The 25948-nt window shown below is 39.1% G+C and overlaps 1 protein-coding gene across 1 annotated transcript in view; it reads right to left on the bottom strand.

Moving 5' to 3' along the window:
- Positions 1-25948, bottom strand: part of LOC106903221 (androgen receptor-like) — a 39903-nt gene that overhangs the window by 4354 nt on the left and 9601 nt on the right. Inside the window, exons 4-7 of the mRNA XM_014966861.2 lie at positions 13258-13536; positions 6908-7052; positions 2370-2500; positions 143-294 (exon numbers count right to left, since the gene is read on the bottom strand). Coding sequence (XP_014822347.1) covers positions 143-294; positions 2370-2500; positions 6908-7052; positions 13258-13536 — 707 coding nt within the window. The remainder of the gene's footprint in view (positions 1-142; positions 295-2369; positions 2501-6907; positions 7053-13257; positions 13537-25948) is intronic.

Raw genomic sequence — 25948 nt, 5'->3', positions numbered from 1 at the left:
TGTGATTCCTCTGCGTCTGCTTGCCATAAAAACTTTTAATGTTTTTCAGCCACAGCTCTCTCCCCCTTGTTTTTGCCACCCTTTCACCACAACTCCCTCTATTTATTTATTTATTTATTTTTTTCAAGCACTTTTGTCTCACCATTTGGAGAGAGTCTAGGAGTCGCGTCAGCTGGTAGAACCTCTGAGGACAGTTTGTGGTCATCTGGTAATTGATGAGGCGATCCAGTTCTTTGATGTAGGTGAGCCGCAATTCGTCAAAGTATTTCTGACTTTTCAAGCCCTCCACCGGAACTGTAAAACCAAAATCAGAGCTACAGCTGCATGTCTGCTTGCTTTCTTATTTATTTTTTGTCACACTTTAATGTTTCAGATCCACAAACATGTTTCAATATCATACAAGGAACTCGATTAGTGCGAAATAAAGTTCTCAAAGGATGATTTTATTGCATACGGGGCAAGAGATCCAAACCACCATGACTCTACGTAAGAAAACAATTGTCCATAACCTTAAAGGTGAATTATGTTGCTTTGGTGAACAAAATAAGTCAGGTCTAGGTCTATTGCTATACAAAAAATGTTCATTGTTTTTTATTTTTTGCATAAAGTCATTCCTAGATGATGAGATTTTAATCTGTTCAGTTCTCACTATCTTGAGCTTCTTTCAGAAAGAATCATTTTAGGGACTCCTGTCACTTTAAATCCAAATAAGTCACTGCTGGCCACGCCCCCAACTCAATGTTTGTACTCGCAAATGAAAATAGCTGCAAACATATGTGCGTTTATACAACTGTACGACTTTGAAAAGCATTAGTGGAGCCTCGTGCACAACCAACAAGAATGCAGCAAGTGGTTTCTGGATGGTAAGTCAACAACAAAACACTTGTTTTTTTTGTTTTTTTTACGGTAGACATTGCACCAGCTGATCAAATGTACTGGAGCTCATCTTGGGTTGCAAGGTGATGACAAAACTCCGATCCGTTGTGACTTAACATTCGGGTAGTTTTTGGAACAGGCTCATTTTCCAGACACCAAAAAACATTAGTTTATTACCAAAAAATGCCTGGGTGGATTTCTTAAGTGCTTGGCCTGCTTTAAGAAGCAGCTGAGGCCCAAATGGAAGTATAAAGTTGTGCAAAATATGAATTTTGCAAAATCGATCCCCTTTAAGAACTGGTTGTGCCACCTTTAGAGCCAACAACTGCCGTCAAGCTTTTGTTGCAACTCTCAATGAGTCTTTTGCGTCACCTGGGGGTAACTTTTGTCCAACTCTTCTTTGCCAGTTCATTTTAACTCCAACACACTGGGGGGTGTTCCAGCATTAGCAGCTTGTTTGGGGTTTATACCAGAACATCTCAAAGGGATTTAAGTTGGGATTTTGGCTAAGTCATTGAGAGGTAAACTTGGTGAGCTGATGTGCTTCAGATTATTGTGCGGTAGGGCTTAAGGTCACCAATGAAGATTCTTCTACAGGGTTTTGCGGCAGAGAGCAGAACCTGTGGTTCCATCGGTTAAGACAACCAACCCTGACCCTGAAGTTGCAAACCAGCAAAAGACCATAAAATTACAACCGCCATGCTTGGTTGTCAGTATGACATTAAAAACAAATATAACGATAGATTTACACCAAATGTAATTAGACGAACACTTTCCAAAACGTTCTACTTTTGTCTTGTTGGTCTACAGAATATTTTCCGCAAAGTCCTTGGAACCGCTACAGTGTTTTTTGGGATTTATTTTGGTAAATGTCAGACACATCTTGGTGTTCTTTTTTGTCATCAGTGGTTTTAGGCCACATTTCCACAGAGCTGCTCTGCAGTTGAAGTGTAATCTATTGCAAACCAGCCTCTCATGCACATGACGCCACTTTATTCTACGCATGATAACAACAAAAACAATCACGGATAGCATTGTGCTGTGCTGCGCTAACTTAGCCTGCTCAGCTTAGCACAATTTCTGATAAGGAATACATGAGCACTGCGTTCATGGGAGATGAGTTAGTGTTTTCTAAATGAAGTGGAAGCTAGTGAGGTGGACGCTCTGGGTCAAAAGCACGTTGGATGACATGCTAAAATCACAGCGCCACATTAGTGGCCTGGCATGACAACTACAGCTGACTCAATGTCTAAACTTGGAACTTTTTCCCGATTAGCATTCGAAAATATCATAGGTTTCCAGTTAGCGGTCTCGTGTAAACACGGTCTTAGTCTTTGAACTTTCTCAGGGATGTCTTTGTCACCAAATGTCTGTCTTATAGCTGAATCAGGAACATTAAATTAAGACAGCACGACCTACACCTGGGTTAAATTGAATTGGATTACATGTGTTTAATAATCAAAAATGCTATTCCAGTGCACTACCGCACTTACTGATGCTGAAGAGCAGCAAGGCCTTCATGCAGAGGAACTCCTCCTGGGTTATCTGCAGCAGCACAAACTCCTGGGACAGATGTCTCATCCGCATGCAATGCTCATACATGGTGGAGATCTGCATCCGATGTCTGCAGAAGCAAAGAGGTCAGAATCAGAGGTGTAAACTAATGGAAATGACTCAATTTCCGAGAGGCGAGGACATTTTCTCCGCAACGCCTAACTGCTGACAGGAAAGAGTGTCAGAGGTTTCATCCATACCTATCAGGGAGTCTGAATCACATTTACAGAAAGAGCTTCCTGCACTGCAATCTTTAACATCTGGGGCAAAAAGTTAAAAACACACAGCGTGTAGCGACACCGTCCTATCATCCGGCCTTTGGCTTCGAGTCGAAGAGAAATGACTGAATTTTCAGTGTTCACCTCGCCTCCACAATGAACAAAAGACAGCGCCATCAAAGTTTGTTAGCTTTGCTGAAATGAAATCTTTCTGTCTTTATTACAAACTTCATTCACACTACTCAACTGTGCCGATAAAAGTGAAATGAGTTTGAGTTTATTAATTGGAATAGAAATGTCACCAGAGAAACTCCAGCTGAAAAAAAAAAAAAGAAAAAGAAAGAAAGATAAATGTTCTCCGTTGCTCCGAAAACCAATATAGAGTAACGGGCGAAAGTATTCATACCTTTACAACTTTGTTTCACATTTCGTGATCTCACAGCCTCGAACTTCAGGGAAGTTGTGCGCATATAAACACACAATCTCACCACTTCCTGCGCAGTCCCATAACATTAAGACCACGTGTCTGCTGTCCTTCCGCTTTACGCAAATTAACAATTTTCTCAGTCTCGTCTGATACAATCCAAGCAAGTGGTTGCAATGTGACAAAAGGTGAAAAAGGAAAATGTCAGTCTTATGCAGGTGGGTGTAAAGTCCTAATGTTACAGTGTTACAGAGCAGACCCGGGCAGCCAGCGAGTTTGCATGAAAGCCACAAAAGACTCAGCAAGTGCAATAAAATGAAAATACTGGACTGTTTAACACACTGAGTTTTATTCCATCTTTGCAAGGGCCTACTTCTGTTGTATTTATTTTATTTAGTGAGCATAAAAGCAAAACCTGTTGAACCATTTTTATTATATTACGGCTATAATTTTTCACATTAGTCTTTTTTAATGGTGACCATAAATAAACAAACCAGGCTATGAAATTCCTGGATTAAAATGGAGTGACTGAAGTTTAAAGTGGAACCACATACTGTACAGTAAGTGTGTGTTTAGATTAGAATAGGAACATCTGGTTCAGACTAAAAACTCTTCAACTGTCTGAAAAGCCAGATATCTGAGCGGAAACCTCCCACTGAAAAGGGTTCGGTGTTATAAACAATGTGTAAAGAAAGAAATGGTGGTTTTTATCCAGGTTGATCCGGCTCTCATCAACTCTTTCGTTTCCACCACTTACTTTTTTTTTCTTCTATTTTTTAGCAGCTACATCCCGCCGCACTACATTCACTATTTTTGTTTCAGATGAATCTGCAAACGCTGCTTATAAACAATGTTCACTCTTATTTATAGATTATTATCATAGATTTCAGATTGTTCCTGTTTAAAATTGCTGAGCAGCTTACAAACACTGATTATAGGTTGGACAGACCTGTCAACACTTCAGAGTGTTTCCTCACAAGCTCACTGAAATATATTTATGTGCAATATTTAAATTTTAAAATACTCCTACATTTGGTAAGCTGTTACATTTGAAGAGCACTGAATTAGTGTCCAGAGACTACAGATGACAGGTAACCTTTAGACTAATTCTGGAACATTTACAGTTATTAATGTGCATTGTCCCTACTAAATAAATTAAATAATAATAATTTATATAATAAATTTAGCCGGTTGAGTCATCTTTTAAAATGAAATATCCATAAATCCTACAAAAAAACAAGACAAAACAAAAACAAACAAAAAAACACTACAACAAAAATGTTAAAAGGTAAAAATTTAAAAAATAATTAAAAAACATCTGAAGCGCCTTGGGATTATATTTCAGTAATTAGTCATCTTTGGTATGAAAGAAAGAAGAAAACCCGTGTGTGTACTTTTCTCCTGATCTCTTTACATCTGAAAAAAACTAAGAGGTAAATATGCAAATGAGAAAAAGGTTCTATATAGTTGGACATTATTTGTGGTTCATCAGCTTAACTATACTTCATATTAGCTGCGACTGAATGCTGCTACTAAATCAAAATTCAGTTAAACTGAAGTGAACAAATGTCAAAAAGATTCAAGCAAAGTTTGTCAAAACCTTTTTTTATTTTTTTATTTTTTTTACTTTTTAAAGAGTGAGACTGAGAATCCCTGTAAAAGAGAAACACCACTTCTAATTCTAGATTTAATAAAGCAACTATGCATTTATAATCCCACTATAATGTTAATCTTAAACAACTGTAGATTATAATCTGACTCAAAAACGTTATGTTTCAGATGTTACGGCGTCTTATTCATAAATACAAATCCACACTGAAAAAAAAAAAAAAATCTGGCACCTTGCATTCGAATATGAAACGGAACCCGAGCTGAAATGCAGAAGGAGAGAGTTTGAAAAGAAAAAATAAAAACTCATTACTGAAAAGCTCGTTGAATCACCTTAAGCAGCTGACGCTGTTCGTAACCGTCTGCTGCGTGACCTTATCAGTCTGTCACATACTGGGAGAGGATTTCTGGACCTGTGTGCAGTGCCCTCTGGGTTCATTAAGGTTTGTCACAGCTTGTCAATGACAGCTCATTAAGGTCCAGACCAATAGCCAACTGTCTAACACGCTAATGAACATCTTAATCTATTATTCGCTGTTTAGGTTTGGCTTTAGTGTGGCATAAAATAATAACGGCCAATGCTTTGTCTTTTGTTATGTACATTGTAAAACTATATTTTCTACTGAAGCTCCCAGTAAATTCTCACATTTCCTGCTGTTTCGCTGATTGAACAGCGTCAGTAAGACACGTTGAGGCATTTTGAAGCTATGCTAGAATACAGTTAATAAGAGACATTTGTGGTTGTACAGTAAAACACGTATTATCTGTTTCTTAAAAAGCAAAATATCCCTCAATCTTCTTTTTACCATTTTGTCAATTCATAGCCACTAACCTTATATTTTAGCATAGACTACAAACGTACTGATCCGTAGTTTATGATTATACAAAATGCAGCTGACACCAGGAAAATAAATGGACATTTCAACATTTCACAAATTTCTGACAGTAGCATTCCCACTGCAAGAATCTGTGGCGACGCTCAAAGTGCTGCTTGAAGATGTTCTTGTCATGATTTGTGTGTGTTTGGGTTTTGGTTTGTGGCTTTTGTTATGGGTTATTTTAGGGTCGTAGTTTAGTATTATTTGTTGTTTCTGGTAGGTCTGTTTTTACAAGTTACTCTGGTGTCACCCTTCCTGAATAATTTCTCTAGGCTGTTCCTGTTGGTGTAAGTTTATTGTGGTTTAAGTCTTTTCATATTCTGCAAGTTTTTTTTACACCTTGCTCATTGGGTTTTGTCATCCTGGTTTGTAGTTTATTCTTCAGTTTATTATTTGTTTGTTTCTCTTTGGACTATTCTTGTCTTCTTGTTGTATCAGTGTTTTGGTTTTATCTTTATTATCCATTCTCATTCGCTCCATTTGTGCTATTGGTGTTCATTTCTTTATCCACTATGTGTTTTTATGTTCCTTATGTTTGGTTTTATAGTGTTGCACTTCTCATGCATTTGGATTTTCTGATTTTTTTGTTCCCCCCCCCTTTTTTTTTACAACTTGTGTTTTTATAAAATGTTGCTGTCGAGCTATTTTGCAATAATTTCATTTGCAGGATGTGCAAAACTACAAAAAAAAAACCCCAAAACAAAAACAAAAAAAACAAAACAAAAAAAACTGAAGATCTTTCTCACATTATTGACTCAGGGGAATACTAATGCACCACACACTTTTCAGATTTTATTAGTTCAAAAATGTGAAAACCATGTGTTATATTTCTTCCACTTCACTACTATGTGTTACTTTGTGTTAGTTCACTGCAAAAGTTCCTCTAAAATACATTGACGTTTGTGTTCAGAATGTGAATAAATGTTGGAAAGTACAATTATGCTTACTTTTGCAAGGCAATGTGAATGTACAGTTAAATTAATGACTATATTTCCAGCTGTGTGCTATAATTAAGCAACACACTTTTTCTTGAGATACTTCAATCTGATTCAGCACAAAGCCATGAGTCTTACTACTGAAAAATGTTCCTGACTTTAATTTCTCAGCAACAAAAGAACACAAAGAAAAGGCAAATTGGTTCCACATGATTGTAAGAGGAAAAAAAAAAAGCCCCTCCTGCTTTATGCTGTCAACACCTGGAAGCCTTTGTGTTTGTATGCGGGCAGAAAAATCAATTTACAGAAAGAGATCGGGGAAGATGAGAATAACGGCTCGACCAATGTGAGCGATCACTAAACACAGCGAACCTTTACAAGGGAAGAAACTGAGATATTCAGAGAGATACGTACTCGTTAAAGACGAGGTCCGGCGCAAAGTAAAGCATCCTGCCATTGACGTTCTTGTAGGACCTCCATACCAGGGCAAACACCATCACCCCCATCCATGACTGCTGGATGACAGTCATCTGGTCGTCCACGTGGAGATTCCTGAAACCTAAAGACGAATATTACAAATCATGATTGTTCCTGATCATTAGAAGAACACTGCTCACCAATGTGGCTAAAACATATTGCAATCCATTCGGACTCAACACACCAAATATTGAAGAAAAAGTGTAAATCATAATTGGTTTTAATAAAATGTTGCTAAAGATGCAATATGTAACTTTTAGAAATAATATTTTTAACCATCTGTTAAAGCTGTCACTGTGTTGTTACAGTTTATGAGACAGATAATCTGTAAAAAGAGACATCTCCTCCCTGAGTTACTGTTGCCGTTTGGAGAAAAGCACCGCTCCCGACCAAAAACAACCAATCAGAGCCAGGAGGAGGGTCTTAGCACTGTCAACTACCCTCATGTACTCGCTGCTAAATGTGCTAATGGCGGACGAACAACTTATCCTAACAGGAAATTTCTTGATCTGCCATTATCTGTGGTCATGCTAACTAGCCTAGCATTCACGACAGGCTATGTTAGCTGCAGCCTAACAGAGCTCAAAGGGGGGAATGAGATGAGTAGCGGCACACCAGATTGTGATTGACAGCGCTAAGATCTTCTAGTTAGCACTGGGAATACTGGCAGAAAGCAGAGGAGCTCAGTTTTTTCACAGATTTTTTTCATAACATACTGTTAAGACATAGTAACAGTTTCAACAAATATGTAAAAAAATAATAATAATAAAAGTTACAAACTGCAGCTTTAAATCTTGTTTTTATGCCTTCTGCCTGTCAAATAAATTCAAACCCAGTTACACCTATGACACTATTTTAACTGATTACTTAATGACTTATTAATTTCCTAAACACTTCAAAAAAAGAGGAAAAAAACAAAACAAAACTCCTCCGGGGTTGGATTTTGAGGCTGTAAGATTTAAACTTCTTCATTTGTATCTCTTGGCACCAACAGGTTGCATGGCATCTTAATGCTTTGGCTGATGAAAAAGTTACCATCATTTGTCTCAGATTTTAGTACGTTAGTGTCACGTCTTCTTTTCTGCATAAATTAGCTATGAAATCTGGGCAAGTCTGCTTGGACCGCTCGCCTGTTGCCTCCAACAAATGGAGACGGTTTTGGACGAACACAAGACTGAGAGAAGAAAAGGAGAAGAGTGGGGGGAAAAGGAAGGAAAAGGGAGAAAAAAGGAAAATTGGAAGCCCCCACATACCAGCTTCATCTCACAGGATACTGAGAGGCTAAGGAAATCTTTATAATACTTGTAAACTCAAAGGAGCAACTACACGTCTGGCCAAGAATCCCCCACCCACGACTCCGGAGGCTCATACAGGTCATTGTTACGGTGCTTTGCAAAAGTATTCATGCTTCTTGAAATTTTTCTCATGTTGGCATGTTTTAAAAGCATATCTCCCTTTATTTTATTGGGATTTTATGTGTTAGACAAGCACAAAGTAGGGCATAAATATGGATTTTATTTTCCAGCATTCTGATAAGTCTAAATAAAAACATTTTGTTGACAAAGGGAGGCTGAAAGCACGCATGGCATACAAATTTTTATTCGTATAGACTTCTGAAAGCAATTTTCCTTCCACTTCCCACCTATACACCACTCTATGTGGGTCTATCACATAAAAATTTGATAGAATACATTAATGTTAGTGGTTGCAATTTGATCAAATGTAAGCAATACTCCGGCAAGGTCAACAACTTTCATGTCATGGCAGGTCTAGCACTGACAAAGGCGGCCTGTGTGACGCCACTCTGCGGATCGGTCCAGCAGCTTGGGCTTGTTCGTCTTAATACTTTGATTTGATTCACTCCATTCGGCCTCATGACTATGACTGCAACCTAACAAAGCAGCTGAGTTCTGTGACAAACACTCCTGCCACCTGACGTCCACATGCTAGCAGACGTCCGGCACAAAGGCATAGAGCCTGGTGGAAAGCAAAATTCTATTAAAATTAATCAGTTTCACCAATAAGTGACATATGGCAACTTCTCGGTTTATCAGTGTAAATTCTGCCAATATGACAAACTTTAAAGTAATTGGACTTTGTTATGCTGTCTGGAATTCAGTGATGATTATATCTGATCCAAATCAGGCAGAAATTCTGTTAACACTGTTCATACATTAAAATAATACAATACCTTCAACAAAAGTTAAAGTGTTACCGAGTTACTCTTAGCTGAAATAAACTGTTCATTCTCACTGTTGCTGGCATGATATGACTAATTCACAGTTTGTAGCAAAACAACATAACTATAAATAATATCATATGTTGAATATGGATAGCATGAGCCAGTTGCACCACAATAGTAAGCTAGCTTTAACATAACTCATTTAGTTGGCACCCTGTGGGGTTTACTGGGTAGGGCACGCAATTAAAAACATAAACATGCCACACAGAGGAGAAAACGCTGTAAAATGTAAGATCGTTGTTCCAGAAGGAGGTAAATAGGAAACATGGGAACAAAACAAAAAACATCGTTAAATGTAATAAAAATGGTGATTATTCCTGAACTACACATTGCTGCAAACATTTGGCTTCCTGTAAAATACACGAGCGAGTAGAATCTATAAGGCTGTTGTTGCGTTTACACATTTCAGCACGAATGTTTCACATGTTGCGCTATTAAATAAATGGCAAAAGTACATGATATTTTAGCTTGGTGGTTTGGTTTTTACAAGGACCTAGAGAGGTGGTTTTCGTGGCATCGAGAGCTCAGTGTGTTCCCTGTTACCAGTGTATGCCTGCACAGCGATAAGGGTTTCCCTACTGTCTAAAGCATGCACAAAACTTCTGTAAGGCGGTCATTGCGGTTTATTATTGTGGCGGCAGGATATACGGGTCCTGTATGCTATACGGTGGAGCATTGTGGCAGCAAATCTGTGGTGCCCCATGCATACTGCTTTGAGCATTGTGCTTAGTCACTGCTTTGGCTGCAGCTACAAAGATCTCATGAAACAGCATCAGGAAAAAAACAAAACAAAAAAAACAAAACAAAAAAATCTACAACATAATCCTACTAAACATTGGACCATGATCAGTCACCTAGCAAATAGAGAATGGTATTGGCTGAGTGCGCAGCACTAAATTGTGCAAAGCCTGTTAAACAGCAGGTAGTTGTGAGTTTTTCAGGTTCCAGTTTGAATACAAAATGGGTTTTTTGCTATCAACAAGGAGGTTTGGGGATGTATCTAACAGGAGGGAAGAGGACAAAGGGAAGGAGGGAGACAAAGGTCAATTACTGGGTCTGGGCTTTCAGTGGAATAAAGACGGCATGAGACCTCAAAGACGCCGTCCTGCATCTTTAGGATGAGCCACTGGCTCAGCACACTTGAACGGCTCAAACGGCTGAATTGGCGCCTCGGAAGGCAGCCGAGGGCCCCGTCCCAATACTTCCACCCTCGTGTCCGTCACAGACTCGTTCCCGCTGAAGGGTTTGAGAGTGTGTTGTGTCCCAATTCTCCAGAGTGATCCTTAGCCCCGCCCCTTTCGCACACTCGACCCGCACTGCGGCTAAGCATCCAGGTGGACTTCGGTGAAGTGTGTTACCCACAATTCATCACAGCATGTGACGTTTTGAATTATGGCAATGTTCACCAAACAAGCTGCGTTTGTCAGTTTTCATATTCAGATAATTTCCATTTGACTCTACTGTGTGAATACTATCGAATTTTACTCCGCATTCAATATATTTGAACAGCCAAATATTTCCTGCATTTACTTTGGAAAGCGAAAATATCTAAACTATATTTTTAAAATTTAACTTGTGGTAGTATCATTTTCAGCAGTACAAATGCCAAATCAGCGACCACACCCGCCATTTTGAATGTCGCAGTTAAGACGCAGAGGCGCGAGTCGATGACGCAATCCCTACTGTCCCAATTTGCCAATTTTTGCACGCTTGTAATCTGAGCACTCAAACCCTTATTGGCACTTGGAAGGAGGACGCACTTCACAGAGGGCCATACGGTGCAGTGTGAGTTCTGGGACAAGGCCAAGTTCTTCAGAGCTCTTATACTGACCTCATTATTTGACTTGGGTGTTTTGCAGCAAAGACTGATCTAAAAATGTCAAGACAGCAGCCCTCAAGGACTGGAGTTCGATGCACGTGACACATGGGGAGAACCGCACACGTCACCAAAGTGTGCAAGAGTGCGGCGGGCACGTCTGGGTTTTTCTGGGTTGCAGTTTTAATGCAAACTGTATCGGTCACACTGCCAGAACGAAGTCTTATCAGTGTAATTAGTGAAGAGGAATGAAGAGAAGGAGGGGAAAGGGGGAAATAGTCCAAGAATAATTTTACACTAATTGCATCATGACTCATGAAAACTTATTTCAGGATCCGCAACCTCGGTGAATTTAGTTCGCATTGATCACTGGGAGCGCACAAGACTGGCAGCGAATGCTGTATATAACGTCCCTGCCCTCTCTGGCCAGGGTAACGTTTTTGCACAGGGCACGGCTCTTTGTATTGAAAACCATTTATCTGAATACCATCGTACTGCTGATTAATGATGACAAACACTGCTTTCTCACAGCTGCAACTGATTGTGGAGGTACAGAGCCCAACTCAAATATATAAGAAAAGACTGAAAGTTGTGAGAAAAGCTTCCCAGTGCTGATGTGATCCGATTGCAGTAGTGATGCAGCCAGAAAAGCAGCAGGAAAAAAACCCTGGAATCTAAGAGAGCAGCGGCTTCTTGATACTGCTACACTCGTGTGATTTTATGTTCTTGACGCGCTCGCTCTGTTTTCTGCCATGATCCATGCTGCTTACTACTTACTCTCCTTCCCACTCCTGCTGATTGCTCATTGTCATCACCTGCGCTGCTCCCTATTTAAACACCTGTTTTTCATCAACTTGCTGTGAGATTGTCTGATCCTCTTTCACAGCCTTCTAGCTTTGTTTCATGAACTGTGGTCAAGTTCGTACGATCAATAACCTGCCTGTGTGTTTGTCTAGTCTGTACAAGTTTGTGAGTGAAGGTTTTTTTTTTTGTTTTTTTTTTACTCTCTGTAGCTGTCTGACCTGACCATGACCCTGCTTCAAGCCAATCATATTCTGTATTGTTCCCCCCCCCCCCCCACGTCCGTCTGAGAACCTCTGGACGGTTTATGGATGACATCTTTTTTAAATTGTGGATGCTTGTTTCCAGCAAACATCTCAGAGGCTCGTAAGGCCAAACCACTCACAAATCTGCCAGTCCTGCAGAAGCTGGATTTCTGGAGGCTGTGGATCCCAAACTGCTGGTAAATCTATTTTTTTTTTTTGTTTGCTTCCTGGTACTCTTCCAATCACATCACTCAACTCTGTTTCCGTTTTCCAGACCGTCCAGCATAAACAGATCTAAGCAGCACTAAATAAACTACTCAAATAAATCTGTTTGAACTGTTACTTTGTCTTGGCTGAGTTGGTTTCTGGCTCTTAGTTCGCTAAGATTGAGTTTTAATATTTTCATAGGTGTTTTATATTCCGTATCAACCTGTAGATGAAAGCTGTGGTTTTTGTCAGTTAAAAATTGAACCTCTTCCAAATTTGTCATGATCAATAAAGTATATTTAAATAGTTTTTTAAGGTTCCAGAGACCATGAATCATTCTTGGGGTGTTTTCACATCTGATAGTCGGGTAGACTTGGTTAGATCGGGATGAAAGTTGCAATATTTGCTACATTTTCAGCTGGTGTGGTTCACTTCCACTCTGCAGTCTCTGTCTAAACAAATTAAAAAACCTGTTCACCTCCTCGCCTGTGGTGGCGCTGTGCCAAGAACTACAAAAGGAAACGACATGAAAACCTCTGAAGACCAGCGCAACTTCCTCCTCCGTATAATGCAAACATAAATGGAGTAGTGTCAGATTCGAGCAGTTGTAGGGTTTCTCTTTTGTCCCTGGTAAAAAAAAAAAAAACACAACCCATTTTTCCCTGTAGTGCTAGATTTGCACATACCGTGAGCTATAGTCTGCTTCCTGCTTTTGGAGCGGTTTCCGGTCCACTTGCATTCACAGAGCTCACTTCAACCAAATGAGACCCAGGTTGTTAGGTGGACCAGAGTTCGCTTTTTTTCTTTTTGGTCCGCATTACAATTTGTGCATTCATACCTCCCCAAACGAACCGGACTTTGTAGACCAGAGTTTGATTAAACTGAGCTAAATGGGGCTGGTGTGAATGCACTCTTAGTCCTGTTTCAAGGACTCTAATCAATTTGTGACATCTGTGTGTTTGTTCTGGTGTCCTACCTGGCAGGCCTTTAGCCCATTTGACCACTTTGACCAGTTGTCTCTCTCCCAGCTCATTTAGGCTGGTGAGCAGGCCAGCAGCTGAGTCTGGTTGGCCACAGTCGTGTCCAGCATTCACCACCTCAGGCTCGATGGACTCAAGGATGTTCAGGAAGACCATCTGGGAGTTCAAGCTCGGACCTGACTTAGGAGACATGTTGTGGGGTACTTCTGGCGCTTCCTGTCCAGGATGTTCTTCTTCTGGGTTCTTCTGTTGTCCAATCTTCTTCAGTTTGCGTGCTACGAGTATAAAAAGAATAGTCAATAGTTTCTCATGCTTTGTTTTTTTCTTTCATGTTTTTTAATGTCATGTTATATTTTATGCCTCTAGATGTCTATTGCTCTTCCTTCACCACCTGTTTTCATATAAGGCTTCTAGTCTGAATTATAACTGTATTAGCTCTAGTCTGAGCACGAGAAGAAATTAAGAGAAATCTTAACTCGACTGCTTCATAATTAGCTCAATTTACAAACTATGGTCAGGATGGGACATTGGTTTTGGCTTGTGAAGATTTGCAATTTATTTTCAATATAAACCTAGTTGTTTGGCGAAAGTCTCAGTGGTTTGTTGAGTTTGTTTGGCAAAACCAAATGAGAAGTAGCAGCGCTCGCCAATAGCTGATGTTATCATACAAGATGTATTACTGTGACATACCATGTGCTGCAGAGACGCCAAGACTGTCATACAACAACAGTTTTCACTGTTCATTTGAAAAGGCATCATTCACAGCATTAATCAAATCAAGGAGTTAAAATCACAAAAGCAGCAAAGTGGTCCGTTAACTCTGGAGGAGTTGCAAGGGCAAGAATCATTTGGCACAACTTCAGGAAGTTAACCTGTGGCAAAACAAGGTTGAGTGTTTCTTCACCAAGTTTGCCATTACGGTCCACAGAGCAATTCATTGGTAGAAATTTCAGAGAACACTTCTTTCTCTCTTCTAGCAAATAAATGTCAAAGTGTACAATCTGCTTGACAGAAATCCAACGGAAATTTCAAGGCAAGACAAGAACATTTGTTGACAATCTTTATTCAATCTGGCAGCTTGAGCTGCTTTGTGTACAGTTTAACTCTATTTGCAAATCACACAACCAGCATTTTTACCTGCCTCACTTGCTGCTTCTGTACCAGCATCGGGTTATTTGTTCTGCTAGCTTGTTTGCTTGGCCTTCGTTTGGGTTTGGGTTTCGCTGCGGTTTTGATATTAAATCACAGTTTGCATCCGTATCCTGCCTCCTGCACATCTGGGTTTTGGTCCTATGTTCTTTTAATCGTGACAAACTATGTTCCCAATAAGTGGGGTTTATTTTATTTTTTTTTTAAAAAGAACAATCAATTTTCTTGAACAATCCGCAGTCCGGGCCCAGTAATATGTTTTCAAGTAATGAATCATATCTCATTGGATAGAAACCTCCCTGAACAGCTGAGCCTCATCTGTTGGAAGAGGCAGCATCATCATGTCGATCCGCACTAACAAAGAGAGGGATAAATTATATTTGTAAACAGCCTGCTTTATCAACACAACTTAGAGCACTTCAGGTTCACATTTTTGTTTCTTTGTTCCTTGGACTAAATGTATCCAGGGCTTGGGAAAACAATGCGACTCTTGCTTGTGTAAAATAAATCTCCCGGTTTTCTACATCGAGTGATGATGAAGAATCACATTCTCCTCCAAAAAGGATTTAGAACATCCGGCAGCAGCTGCTCCAAATGGCGTCCAGTACTTAAGAACCAAATTGGAGAGCGATTTTTATTTGGATAAAGCAGACAGCCGCGTGATATGAGCAATGCGAACGGAGCAGAATACGACGCTAAGCATCTGCCAGCGCTATTTTACAGCAAAGTTTTCACAACTTACAATCACTCACTTCATGCACTCTGTGACAGTTTTGTTTCCAAAAGTTACAACTGCGGACATATTCGGCATCTGTCTTGCTTTTATGTCTTTCTCTCGTTTCTTTTTTTTTTTTTTCCCCCGAATAAACAAGAATTACAGGAAAATACAAATTGTCACCAAGTCCCAGAGGAAAATAAAGAACAAGTGCTTCTGTTGTTTTGCTATTTTGGAGTCCAACTAGCACAGAGAAAAAAGGTCGTAACACACTGATCTAATTCAAAGACAATAAATCTGTTGAACTATTAAGAACAAAGATAATAATAGACATATTACATAAGAAGCGGCAAATTGCTTCTTTGTTAAAAAGCAAATGCAGTGAATGAGGGTAAAAAATAACGTTTAATTGTCATGCAATTCTTCTGGCAGGCAATGTGAGAAATGTCTCATTATAAAACTGTAGCCTGACTCTGTTGTTCAACTTTGATAAATATTGAACTGCGAGGTTTAGGCACGACTTAAATCTTTCTGAAGGAAAATTGCAGATTATTTAGGATTTCCGTTTCTCATCTCTGATCCAGTGACAAACATTTCAGGTGCAAACAGTTAATTAAAATCTCCCGGCTTTCCTTTCCTCAGTTTTGACAGACGGGTTTATGATCTTTGCAGAGCGCAGCATGAATCGGTTGGGTTGAACTAACCTTCAGCGCTCCATAGTTGAGATGAAGCCAATGTAAACACACACACACACAGGGATACAGGAGGGACTGGTTAAAGCAAAGAGCTGTCTTTTCTTTTCTTTTTTTCCTTTAATGCAAATTTAGTGCAAAAGTTAAATTACAGATACCAGATGTTATCGGCTGACAGACTTACAAGGTGGTCTTTAAACGGAAAAGAAAACCTCGCTCTGGAGTCAGATTCACCGTGGACAGCTTAAATGTCCAGTGAGGGAACTGCAGAGTGATCCATTACAAGCTCAATTTGCTGCAAAATCAAATACCACATGTAAGATTTATCTCCAATTTTCTCCTACTGGGCTGCAAATTTTCTGTGCCTTTACCAGTCTCATCATGATTATAATCAACATCTTTATCATATCAGTATCTTTTTTTTTTAGAATGATTGACTGCACAAGAAAAAAAAAGAAAAAACAAAAAAAAAACACCGTAAGTTAAGTGCCACGTCCACCTACTGAAATGCCTCTGTGTGACCTGAACTCTCGCTTTGGTGTCCAAGTTCCAGACATCATTATCGTATTATTTTGGCAATGAAAATTGGTTTTCTTCGTACAGTGGCGAGCCTGAAAGTCTGGTAGAGAAAATGAGGAGCAGGAGAGGTCAGAAGAAATACTCAGATCCCCTTTTTACCGCGCAAGATCTCGGGGCGCGATATCTTGAGACGTTAAAGCAACCTCGATATTTCTTCTACAAATGAACCCTGCCTCATAAAGTGCTGTCCAGCTGCTGAAGGCATATGACGTCCTCTGGTGAAGCAAATGTATACTTTTATTTGGAACCCGGGATATAGAGGTGAGCATTTAATGCCTGACATGCTTATGACTGTTATCCTGAAGTCAGAAAGAAAGAAGCTCTTGAATTACAGAATGACCAGCGGCGGTTCTTCTGTGTGGCTAACAACACTCGGAGACAAAAACTAAAGCATGTCCCCGACTCACCCGCCACTTTTAAAAACATTTATCTTGCAATATTTTGGTAGACAAAAGAATCGGCAACAAAATAGCCCCGCCTTCGTACTTTGCTGTAAGCGAGTGAGTTTTTTACTTAGAAGAAAAATAGTTCACTTAAATTTCACTTGTGTAAGAAAGATGCCTTGTGTTTGCAGAACCATTCTCTCTCAGTTTAACCCCCATGAAAACTGGTAATGCCACCCTGGGAAAAAACCCATGCCATCAATGACGGGCAACCTTTTTTTCCCCAAGTTCTTTAAGCTCATAATTTCCTTAAACCTCGACCTGTTAGCTGTCCTAACCCTTGACACAATATGGGAATCGCTTGAAACGCCTGTCTTCATATTTTGATGTGCCCATCGCTCTGGAACTGGAAAAAAAGTTTCATAACGCCACATGACACTTTTCAATAGCTCCAAATGCCAACCGCTATGCTCCGTAGCTAATGGATACCGTTTTAATTACCCTTACCAACAGCGATTTTCTCAAGGCCAAACAGCCAGTCGCTGCCAGTAAAATTAGTTCTTGCCAGATTCTACGTGTGAAAATGCTAATATGTTCGCTGTTAGGCACTTCTGTTGAGTTTAATGCGTTTCATTCCCCCCAAACTTTCCCAACGGTGGCCGAGATTCATTTGATTCAGACCACATTACATCCCCCCAAGACAGTAATTGACTCAACTTATTGAACTATTAATAATGTGCTGATCAGTCACCCACATTCAGCTTGCACAATTGTCCTAGTTGTTTTGTTTGCTTCATCCAGATTGGTGGTCTCAAACTACAGTCCTCAAGTGCCGGTGTCCTGAAACTTTCAAACGTTCTCTGCTTCAGCACAACTGGCTCCAATATCAGCTCATTAGCAGAGCTCTGTAGAGCTGGACTGCATGCTAGCGAGGCAGATTTGCCATTTCACTCAACCATGTAGGGCAAGGGACACATATAAAAGTTGCAGGACTCTGGCCCTGGGGTACAGCAGTTTGAGACCACTGATCCAGATCAATGATTTGGTCATTTGGAAATAGTTGTTGCTAAATGCAGCATGATCCTCTCTAATTGGGATGACTCTTGCTGAGCGTGTGGAGTAGTTGTCTTATAATCCAAAAAATGTGGATTTGATTCTAGATTGCTCCTGCTGCATGTCGACACGGCCCTGGGCAAGCCATTTAACCCCCAAATTGTCTACCGATCTGTGTAATGGTGCAAAAAGGTAATTACGATTACGCATGACTAGAAGATCGCTTTTAAAAATTCTAATTTAATAATCTTAGCTACTTGTCCTATTTGTTTTATTAACTGCGGGTTGAGATTTATTTATTTTTGTTCTTTTTGTGACTATACAAATTATGTACTTTATAAATCAGTTTGACATGCTGTATGAAATGCAAAAATAATAATAATTAATTACAGAAATAATCTTATTCATAGCTTCTAAAAACGGGCAGAAAATGCAGTTTAATTATGCTCTTCAGACTCAGTGAAAACAGATGTTGGTAAAGTTGTGTAAATTATTTTAAAATAAATTCCATGTTACTGCAGTTGCGTAATTTCACACAAAAATCTGATAACTCGTGTGAAGAAATTGTTGTTTTTAAACTGCTCTAACATCCCAGCCTCCTACAGTTCATAAGAAGCAGACAGAGAGACAGATCTTTGACCTTTCACCTTTGCACAATCTCTTCAGTCCAAACTCTTTGCCACACAAGCCAAAATCGTCAAGGGAAAAGGACGCACAGCGCACAAAAAAATGTGCATTTTTGATTTCACTAAATATGCAAAGACTTTTCAATTTCACATGTTTTACTGTGTTGTCAGCAACATGAAAGGGCGTAGGTCGCTCTTTATTTTTTAAAATGGTTTTCTTTCTTCGGCCAGGTTTTAAGAAGACTTTTATGCATCTATTTGAAAGCCTTGGATTTATTGAACTTTGACAGAATTTTTTTCAAGTTTCTACCTGTCTCTTGTGCAGGCAAAACTCATACCGATTTATGATTTGTAGTTGCAGGCTGCAAAAAAAAACTCCTTCCAAGGGCCTCAAATGGCATCCAGACTACACTTTGGACACCCCAGCTTTAGATCATCCAGAGTCCTGTCTGACATTCTTTTCCCTTTAGTTCAACCCACAGGTTTTTCTTAGGAGCTAGATCTCGGGATTAAGATAGGAAGAGGAGAAAGTTAATTTTGGGTCTGTTGAACCATCTCTGGTTAAAGATCCACTCAAAAGCCGGATTCTGCTAATTCTTTGCACACATTTGTACCAACAGGTGAGCATACTGTAGACTTTACCTGATGTCTTACTTTCACTTCACCTTCGCTACATTTTAAGAAAAAAAAAAAAAAAGAAGCCCTCCCTTTTGCTGACGTCATCAAAATGATGCATTAACGTGCTTTGCTTTTGTAGGATAAATAATTTTCCACCTCATCATTTTTATTTCGCAACATTATCTTGAGTTTGAAGGAATGCAAAGCAAAAACTTTCCAGACCTGCTTGCAGACGTTTGATCCATCTTACCCCCTTTCTCCTTTCAGAAGGCCTCCGTATTTTTTTCTTCTTCTTCTTCTTCTTCAGATTAACATCTGTCATGTTTATCTAGCAGACTGTAACCCCACTCACTTCATTCAGTCAAAGAGTCACATAGGAGAGTAACAGTTGCACTTAAAAGAAGAAAAAAAACCTCCCACAATCCAAGTTTTATACTGCCACAAAGTGATTCTTCTTGTCAAGTTCAGAGTTTTTCCTCCTGCATCATTGATGGTCGAACAACTTGTTGCCAGCTCCAACATCTGCTGTACATTTCCAACGGGAGGGTCTTTTAATATTGCTCCTGATTTATCTTCCTTTAGCTGGACGGCTTTTGCTTATTTCTCAAATGTAAGACACCGTCTATGATGACAGTAAATTGCTTTGACATGTTGCTTTTATATTGACTGCAGATGTCTCCATGTGGCATTCTTTTAACAATGGGTGTCGCATATGCGTTATCCTCAATGATTAAACGGCATAATGGAAACAAATAAATAAATGGGACAGTTGCAAGAGGGCTTTGAGAACGAAGCGGAGGGCTATTGCTACGTTGCATTTTCTCTTGGAAAGCAGTGTGCGCTCTAAAAGAAAGCACGGAGCTCTGGGAACAGGAGCAAGGAAGCAGACCCTCTAATTGCACTCGTGCTCAAACTAACACCAACAAATTAAAACAGATTTAAAAAAATAAAAATAAAATAAAATAAAAACAAATATTGATGCTGACACACTGCCCCCCCCCCAACATTAACAATTCTACAGTCACTTCAAAGTCCCATCCTGAGACGGGATCAAAAAGACTATAATGCTAAAACCAGACCTATAAAAGGTAACCCACACTCCAAGTGATCACGCACTAAGGCATGTTAAGAGCCAATAAATGTTAGGCCCACCGAGTTAAACCAGACTGGGATGTCTGTAAATTAACAAACACAAACAGACGCACTGAAAAATAAAAACACCCTCCACCCGTCATGTGACTATTTCTGGAGAAGATCTAAGATGATTTTGGAGTAAAACCAAAAACGGCAAGTAAATACTGTACAGTAACTGCAATGCACACATTTCTAACTATTTAATTATTTAACATCACACTTTCTTGTTTGTTTTGAACAATGAAAAACATTTACAGCAGCCTGACTGGAGTTTGTCAACCACTGCACAGAAAACTTTGAGGCAAAAGTCACCTTACGTTACCAGATAACTTGAAAATGTGACGTGAATCAGCAGCCAGTGAGAGTTTTAAAGTTTGAAGTGGAGATCTTAAGAGATTTTGTTTTCCAGGATAGTGCTTCTTGAGCCTTCTTTATACTTTGTCCCATTCCAACAACAAACATCTATGTATTTTTTAAAACACAAAACAAAAACAAAACAACTATTTTATAAACCAAGATAAGGTTGTACATAATTGTAAAGCTGAAGCAAAAAATGACACTAAACCATAATGATAATGAAAATGTGTTTTTGTTCAACTAAGTTAATACTTTGTAGAACAACTGTGGAAATATTTTGGGATCTCTACCAGCACGATTCTTTCTTTTGAAATAACGCCCACCCAGACAGACCAGATGGATAGCATCTGTAAACATCAGTTTTAATAGGGGGCCTATTATGCTGAATTCACATTTTACACAATTATCTTCTTCCGTTTGGGTCTCAACTGCTTCTAAAAACAGTCAAAATGCTTAAAAAAATTTAAAAAAATAAAAACAAATGTGTACTGGCAAAAAGTTAAGGTTTTTTGGCGTTTGGAAAAGTAGCTGTTTCAAAAACCTCCCAATTGTTAAGTCACACTGTGTTGTTACCTAGTAACCTTAGCTGAGCTGCTATTTGGTCAGCTGGTTTTACCGCTGTATGTGCTGTACAATGGCTTCTGGAAAAGTGTTTTGTTGTTGACTTGCCATTCAGAAACCACAGAAGCCAAAGATATACCTTGGATTCTGTACATCTTCTGTACCAAACCGAATGATTGTGGTATCATTGCAGATCTGTTTGCAGCCATTTTCAAACGTTTGGTTGGGGGCGTGGCCAGCAGCAGCTTAACTGGACTAAAAGTGACAAGAGGCCCTACAACAGCTCATCCTGAAAGGAACTCAAAATAGGCTGAACTGAGGAGACTAAGATCTCATCTGAAAATGAGTTTATGCAAAAACAAACAAAAAAAATGTAATGAACATATTCTGCATAGCCCATGGACCTATCCTAACTTGTTGAAGGAAGCATAACAGGCCACTTTTACAATCTTGCCATATTGCCAATTGGATTTAGGTCAGAACTTTGACTGCATGGATCATCCTAACAAATGAAAATCCCTTGATCGGAACCCTTCCAACCCTTCCCCTGTCCTCCTGGAAGGTGAACCTCCACCATTGCTTGTGAAAAACAAGAAATTAGACTTGTATGGTTTTCCTTCAACAGTGACTTTTCCTTTTTGCCACTTCTCTATAAAGGCCAAACCTTTGAGGGCTTTGCAGAATAGCTGTATTTATTAGGGACCCGTTACACACAAATTGATCTGTTTACTAAATAGAGGACTTCCGAAGGCAATTGGTTCCACTGGATTTTACTCAGAAGTGAATGGGGTGCAACACCAATCCATGTTAACGCTTTTCACAGTTTGACCTTCTAGGCGTGAAAATGTTGAAAAGTATAAATACTCTGTACTTCAGCTGATTTTAAAGTCGTCATCATGCTGGTTTGCTTTAGTGTGTTGGTGTAATAAAAATTCTCCAAGCAAAAGTTTTTGGAAATAATTCCCCAAAGCTTCAGTATGACTCTGATAAAAAATACTGCTTCAGTCTAAAACTGATGGCCATCATGTTAAATTATTCAGAGATTCTTACTGCACATACCCAGAGATTTAAAACCGCACAGAGCCTTCACTGATATGATCGCATTTTAAAATCAGAGCTGAATTTACTGAGTGAAGCCATATAATAGATCTGGGATTTTATTTTAAGTTAATAACCTTCCAAGTTATTAAATCAGAACTCATTTTCCTACAAAGCATTTAAAGCCCCCAAAAAATTATGCCTAATTTCTGCCACTTCCACATGTCAGATCCATATATTTCCCCGTAAAATGCTAGGAGTCAATTATTCGTCCATGATGAGAACATAAGTGAAAGGATCTTTTAAGCCACAACTGGAAAAGGGCCGCCTTTTTACTACAATCACAGCATTAGATCACATTTTCCCTCCGCGGGGTTTGTCAGTGACTGGTGGTGAAATTACCAATATGTCTGCAGCTTTAATTCACATGTCTCGTGTCAGCTTTGTGCCTTCAGCACAATTTTCCCCGTTAGCAGAATGAGAAAATGGGAGAGAGTGAAAATTGAACACAAGACCAAAATTAGTCCACTACATGTCAATCTCTGCAGCCTAATTTGACGAACAGGTCTGGGTCACAGTAAGGAGAAGTGAATGGAAGAGGTCTAAATTGCATGGCAGCTCAGCCAGGGGCTTGATTATCAGTAACATCCCCTATTGTGATGATGCTCCAATTGAAGAGAACCAGTGGTGATGTGCAGTGCAGAGAATAAAGTACTTGGTCTTGGAAAACCACTAATAGTTTCACTTTTAGGACTTCACTTTTTTTGTAGTGGCCTTTGTTCATTTAGAAACTACTGCGCAGCCTCTGCTAAAGTCCTCACAGCACTTTTTAGAAATTTATATTTATAATGTGTGCACAGTTGGTAAGGTGGTGAAGGCTCTGTAGATTTTTAGCATGAGCTGTGTGTATTTACGAATAGAGAAATGGGCATGCTTTATATTCACCAAGCCTTTAAAGCTGTATGGTTCCCAGCATGGCTGTGATTTTGTTTATTTTTGTTGTTTTTAGAAATTTGTATTTAAATCAATTAGAAGTTATTTTTATTATTGTGAATATGGTAGATTTATTCTATTGTTGCATTTTTGATTATTTAACAGGACGATGTTATGTATTTACCAGACACAAAGTATTTTTTTTTTTAACCATAATCAAATAACTATGTAATCTTCAGTAGTCATAAAAGTGTTGTATATATCAAACATAACAGGAAAAAAAATTTGACTTCATAATTTGACAGCTGGAAATTGGGCCTCTGTCTCTTTAAGAAGCTCCTACTTTGTTTGAGCATGTGATCACATCAGTGTCTTTCCATTATGCCATTTTCAACCGTTCTTAAGAACGTTGGACTGAGAAGTAGTTTGTATGATAATCTCAGAAGACTCAAGTTTTCAGGTGTTTGCTAATTGCTGCTGCCACTAGTCTGGAGGAGCCAAGGGGAGGAGCCAAGGAGATCAGTGCTCTGTGAGGTGGAGGCTCAGCTTGGAGACTGCAGCTCCAAGGTGGAGCTTTGTTAAAATAGACAACACTGTATGAAAGTAAGCGCTCAGGCACCCCAAACAGTTGTCATGGAAGATTAAAAGATTTCTCAAACATGCATGAAAGAATTATGCATTCTGTCATTGTGCATGAAATATCTAGAGTGTTAAACTGTAGGTATGTTTTTGATGAGGGAATAACATAAATACATGATATCAACCTCAAAAAAGTTAATTTCCATAATGCCCTTCCCCCTTTAAACCTCTAACTAGCAAGAAAAAAAACAAGAAATCATCTTTTTTATATATAATTCTTTTCATCAGCCTAAGCTTAATTTGTTGTTGGTCAGTTAAAATGATCAGAATTAATTTCTATTTAGTAAATGTAAAAATGCTTTTTCTTTTTCTTTTTTTTTTTAATTTTATATGTTTGCATACGCTATAAATTGTTTGCCTTTAAACAGTTTTTTATATCCCAGATCCATCATCTACTGACTCTGTAAGCTTCAACGTGTTAATTAAAAATATTTGTGCTAACCTGTTGATTTATTTTATTGGAACATATTTATTTCTTGTGCGGCATGATGGAAAAATTAAGGAAAATTATTGTGGATTGTCAAACAAATAACCCAGCCATCAAACTGTTGGAAGAAGGCATGTTTTGTTCCCCAGGGATGAATGTATTTTGGTGCAAAAAGTGTGTGTGTATTGCCACCAGAACAAAAGCAAAACACCTTGTGAAGATACTGGAAAAAGCTGGTAAGATAGTGTAATTGTGTCACTAAAACTAGTGACACAAATCTTGGTCTGACATGGAATGAAAAGTCACTCAAAGAGGAGGAAGCCATCACTCCAAAAGCAACACAAAAAGCTGATTATATCTTGCAAATGGTCTTGGGAACAAAAGCCATAACCTTTGGTGCCGGTCCTGTGTTATGATGAAACTGAGACTGAAGAGCTTGGGTAAAATGACCATTATTTTTCATCTCGTATTTCCAGCTTTAAAAGGGGGACTCTTGCAAGGTTGAGTTCACCATCCCAACTGTAAAGCACAGTGTGGCAGCACCATGTGTTATGTTTTGCAGGGATTGCTGGATTTCATAAATACAGAAAAGAACATTACAAGGAAATACAGAAACAACTGGTCAGGACATCAGCCAAGAAGTTAAAACTTGAGCACAAATGGGTCTTCCAAAGTAACAATGACTTTACGCATCACAGCAAATTAGTTACAAACTCATTTAAGGAGAACAAAGCCAATGTCTTAAGAGTCCATCATCATGTCCTGATCTTGGTGTGAGCAAGGCAAAACTTGAGCCTTTGAGAGGGATGCCCAAAATGCTCGACTCACGCCTTGCAGTCTGAAAGGCAATTTTACCAAATGTGAACTTCTGAATGTAAAAAAAAAAAAAAGCAAAAAAAAACGCAAACTGGAATAATTTTGATGATATTTACCAAGATAAAACAGGAAATATTCAGACGGTGAGGGGAAAAAAAAGTTTGTGCATTTTTATATAGTGTGTAAAAATGTTTGTTTTCGGCTGTACATAAAGTAGTTGGTGGAATTTTATGCCACCAACACAATCAATACAAATCAGGACAGTTTAAGAGCAGAAACACGTGTGCTAGAGTGTTTGGTAATGGGTGAGGGTGTCAGAATAGGTATAATAAGAGCAGGGTCAGTGTAGCAATGAATGTACAGCGATAGCTCAAACCTGAAACAAACTCGGAGCCAACCAATCAGTTCCAAAAATTTCTCAAATGATACTAGCAAAAAACATTTCTTAAGACCTGTGGTCTTAACAGATGGGGTAATTTAGACCCCACAACTGTTTTACAGTGTGCGTGGTCCAGCCGGGTCACACTGACCCCATGTGCGCTTTTATGAGGGACTGCTTTGGGCGGTTTTGAAAACTGATGGTGACAACCCCCATCACGCTCACCGGCCGACCGTTACATTTGCCGTGTTCCTCCTGAGCGTGATGCTAAGACTGTGGGTTAAAATAATCAGTGAGTATTGGTTAGTCTTAGAGCGAAAAGCAACTATTAGATGAACAAGGAGAAAACCAGAAATCAACTTCATTTGGACACACTGATTCTATGGACTCTGACATGGACAGGTGCATATAATACCAGATGAGATCATATTTCAGTCAGCTTTTGGTTAAAAAAAACAAACAAGAAAAACTTTACTCTCAATGTGAAAAACATAAGTTTAAGTTTTGGGATGTGGGCCAGTGGGGTTGTTTGCCAAGAGCACCAGGCTCGGACCGCCTCTGATTTCTGACATACAATAGTTCTCCTGT

Source organism: Poecilia mexicana, unplaced genomic scaffold, assembly GCF_051168715.1.
Source record: "Poecilia mexicana isolate PSO_F unplaced genomic scaffold, ASM5116871v1 scaffold_14, whole genome shotgun sequence".
Lineage (NCBI taxonomy): Eukaryota > Metazoa > Chordata > Actinopteri > Cyprinodontiformes > Poeciliidae > Poecilia > Poecilia mexicana.
Note: the sequence above shows the minus strand (reverse complement) of the source record. Positions and strands in the feature narration are given on the sequence as shown.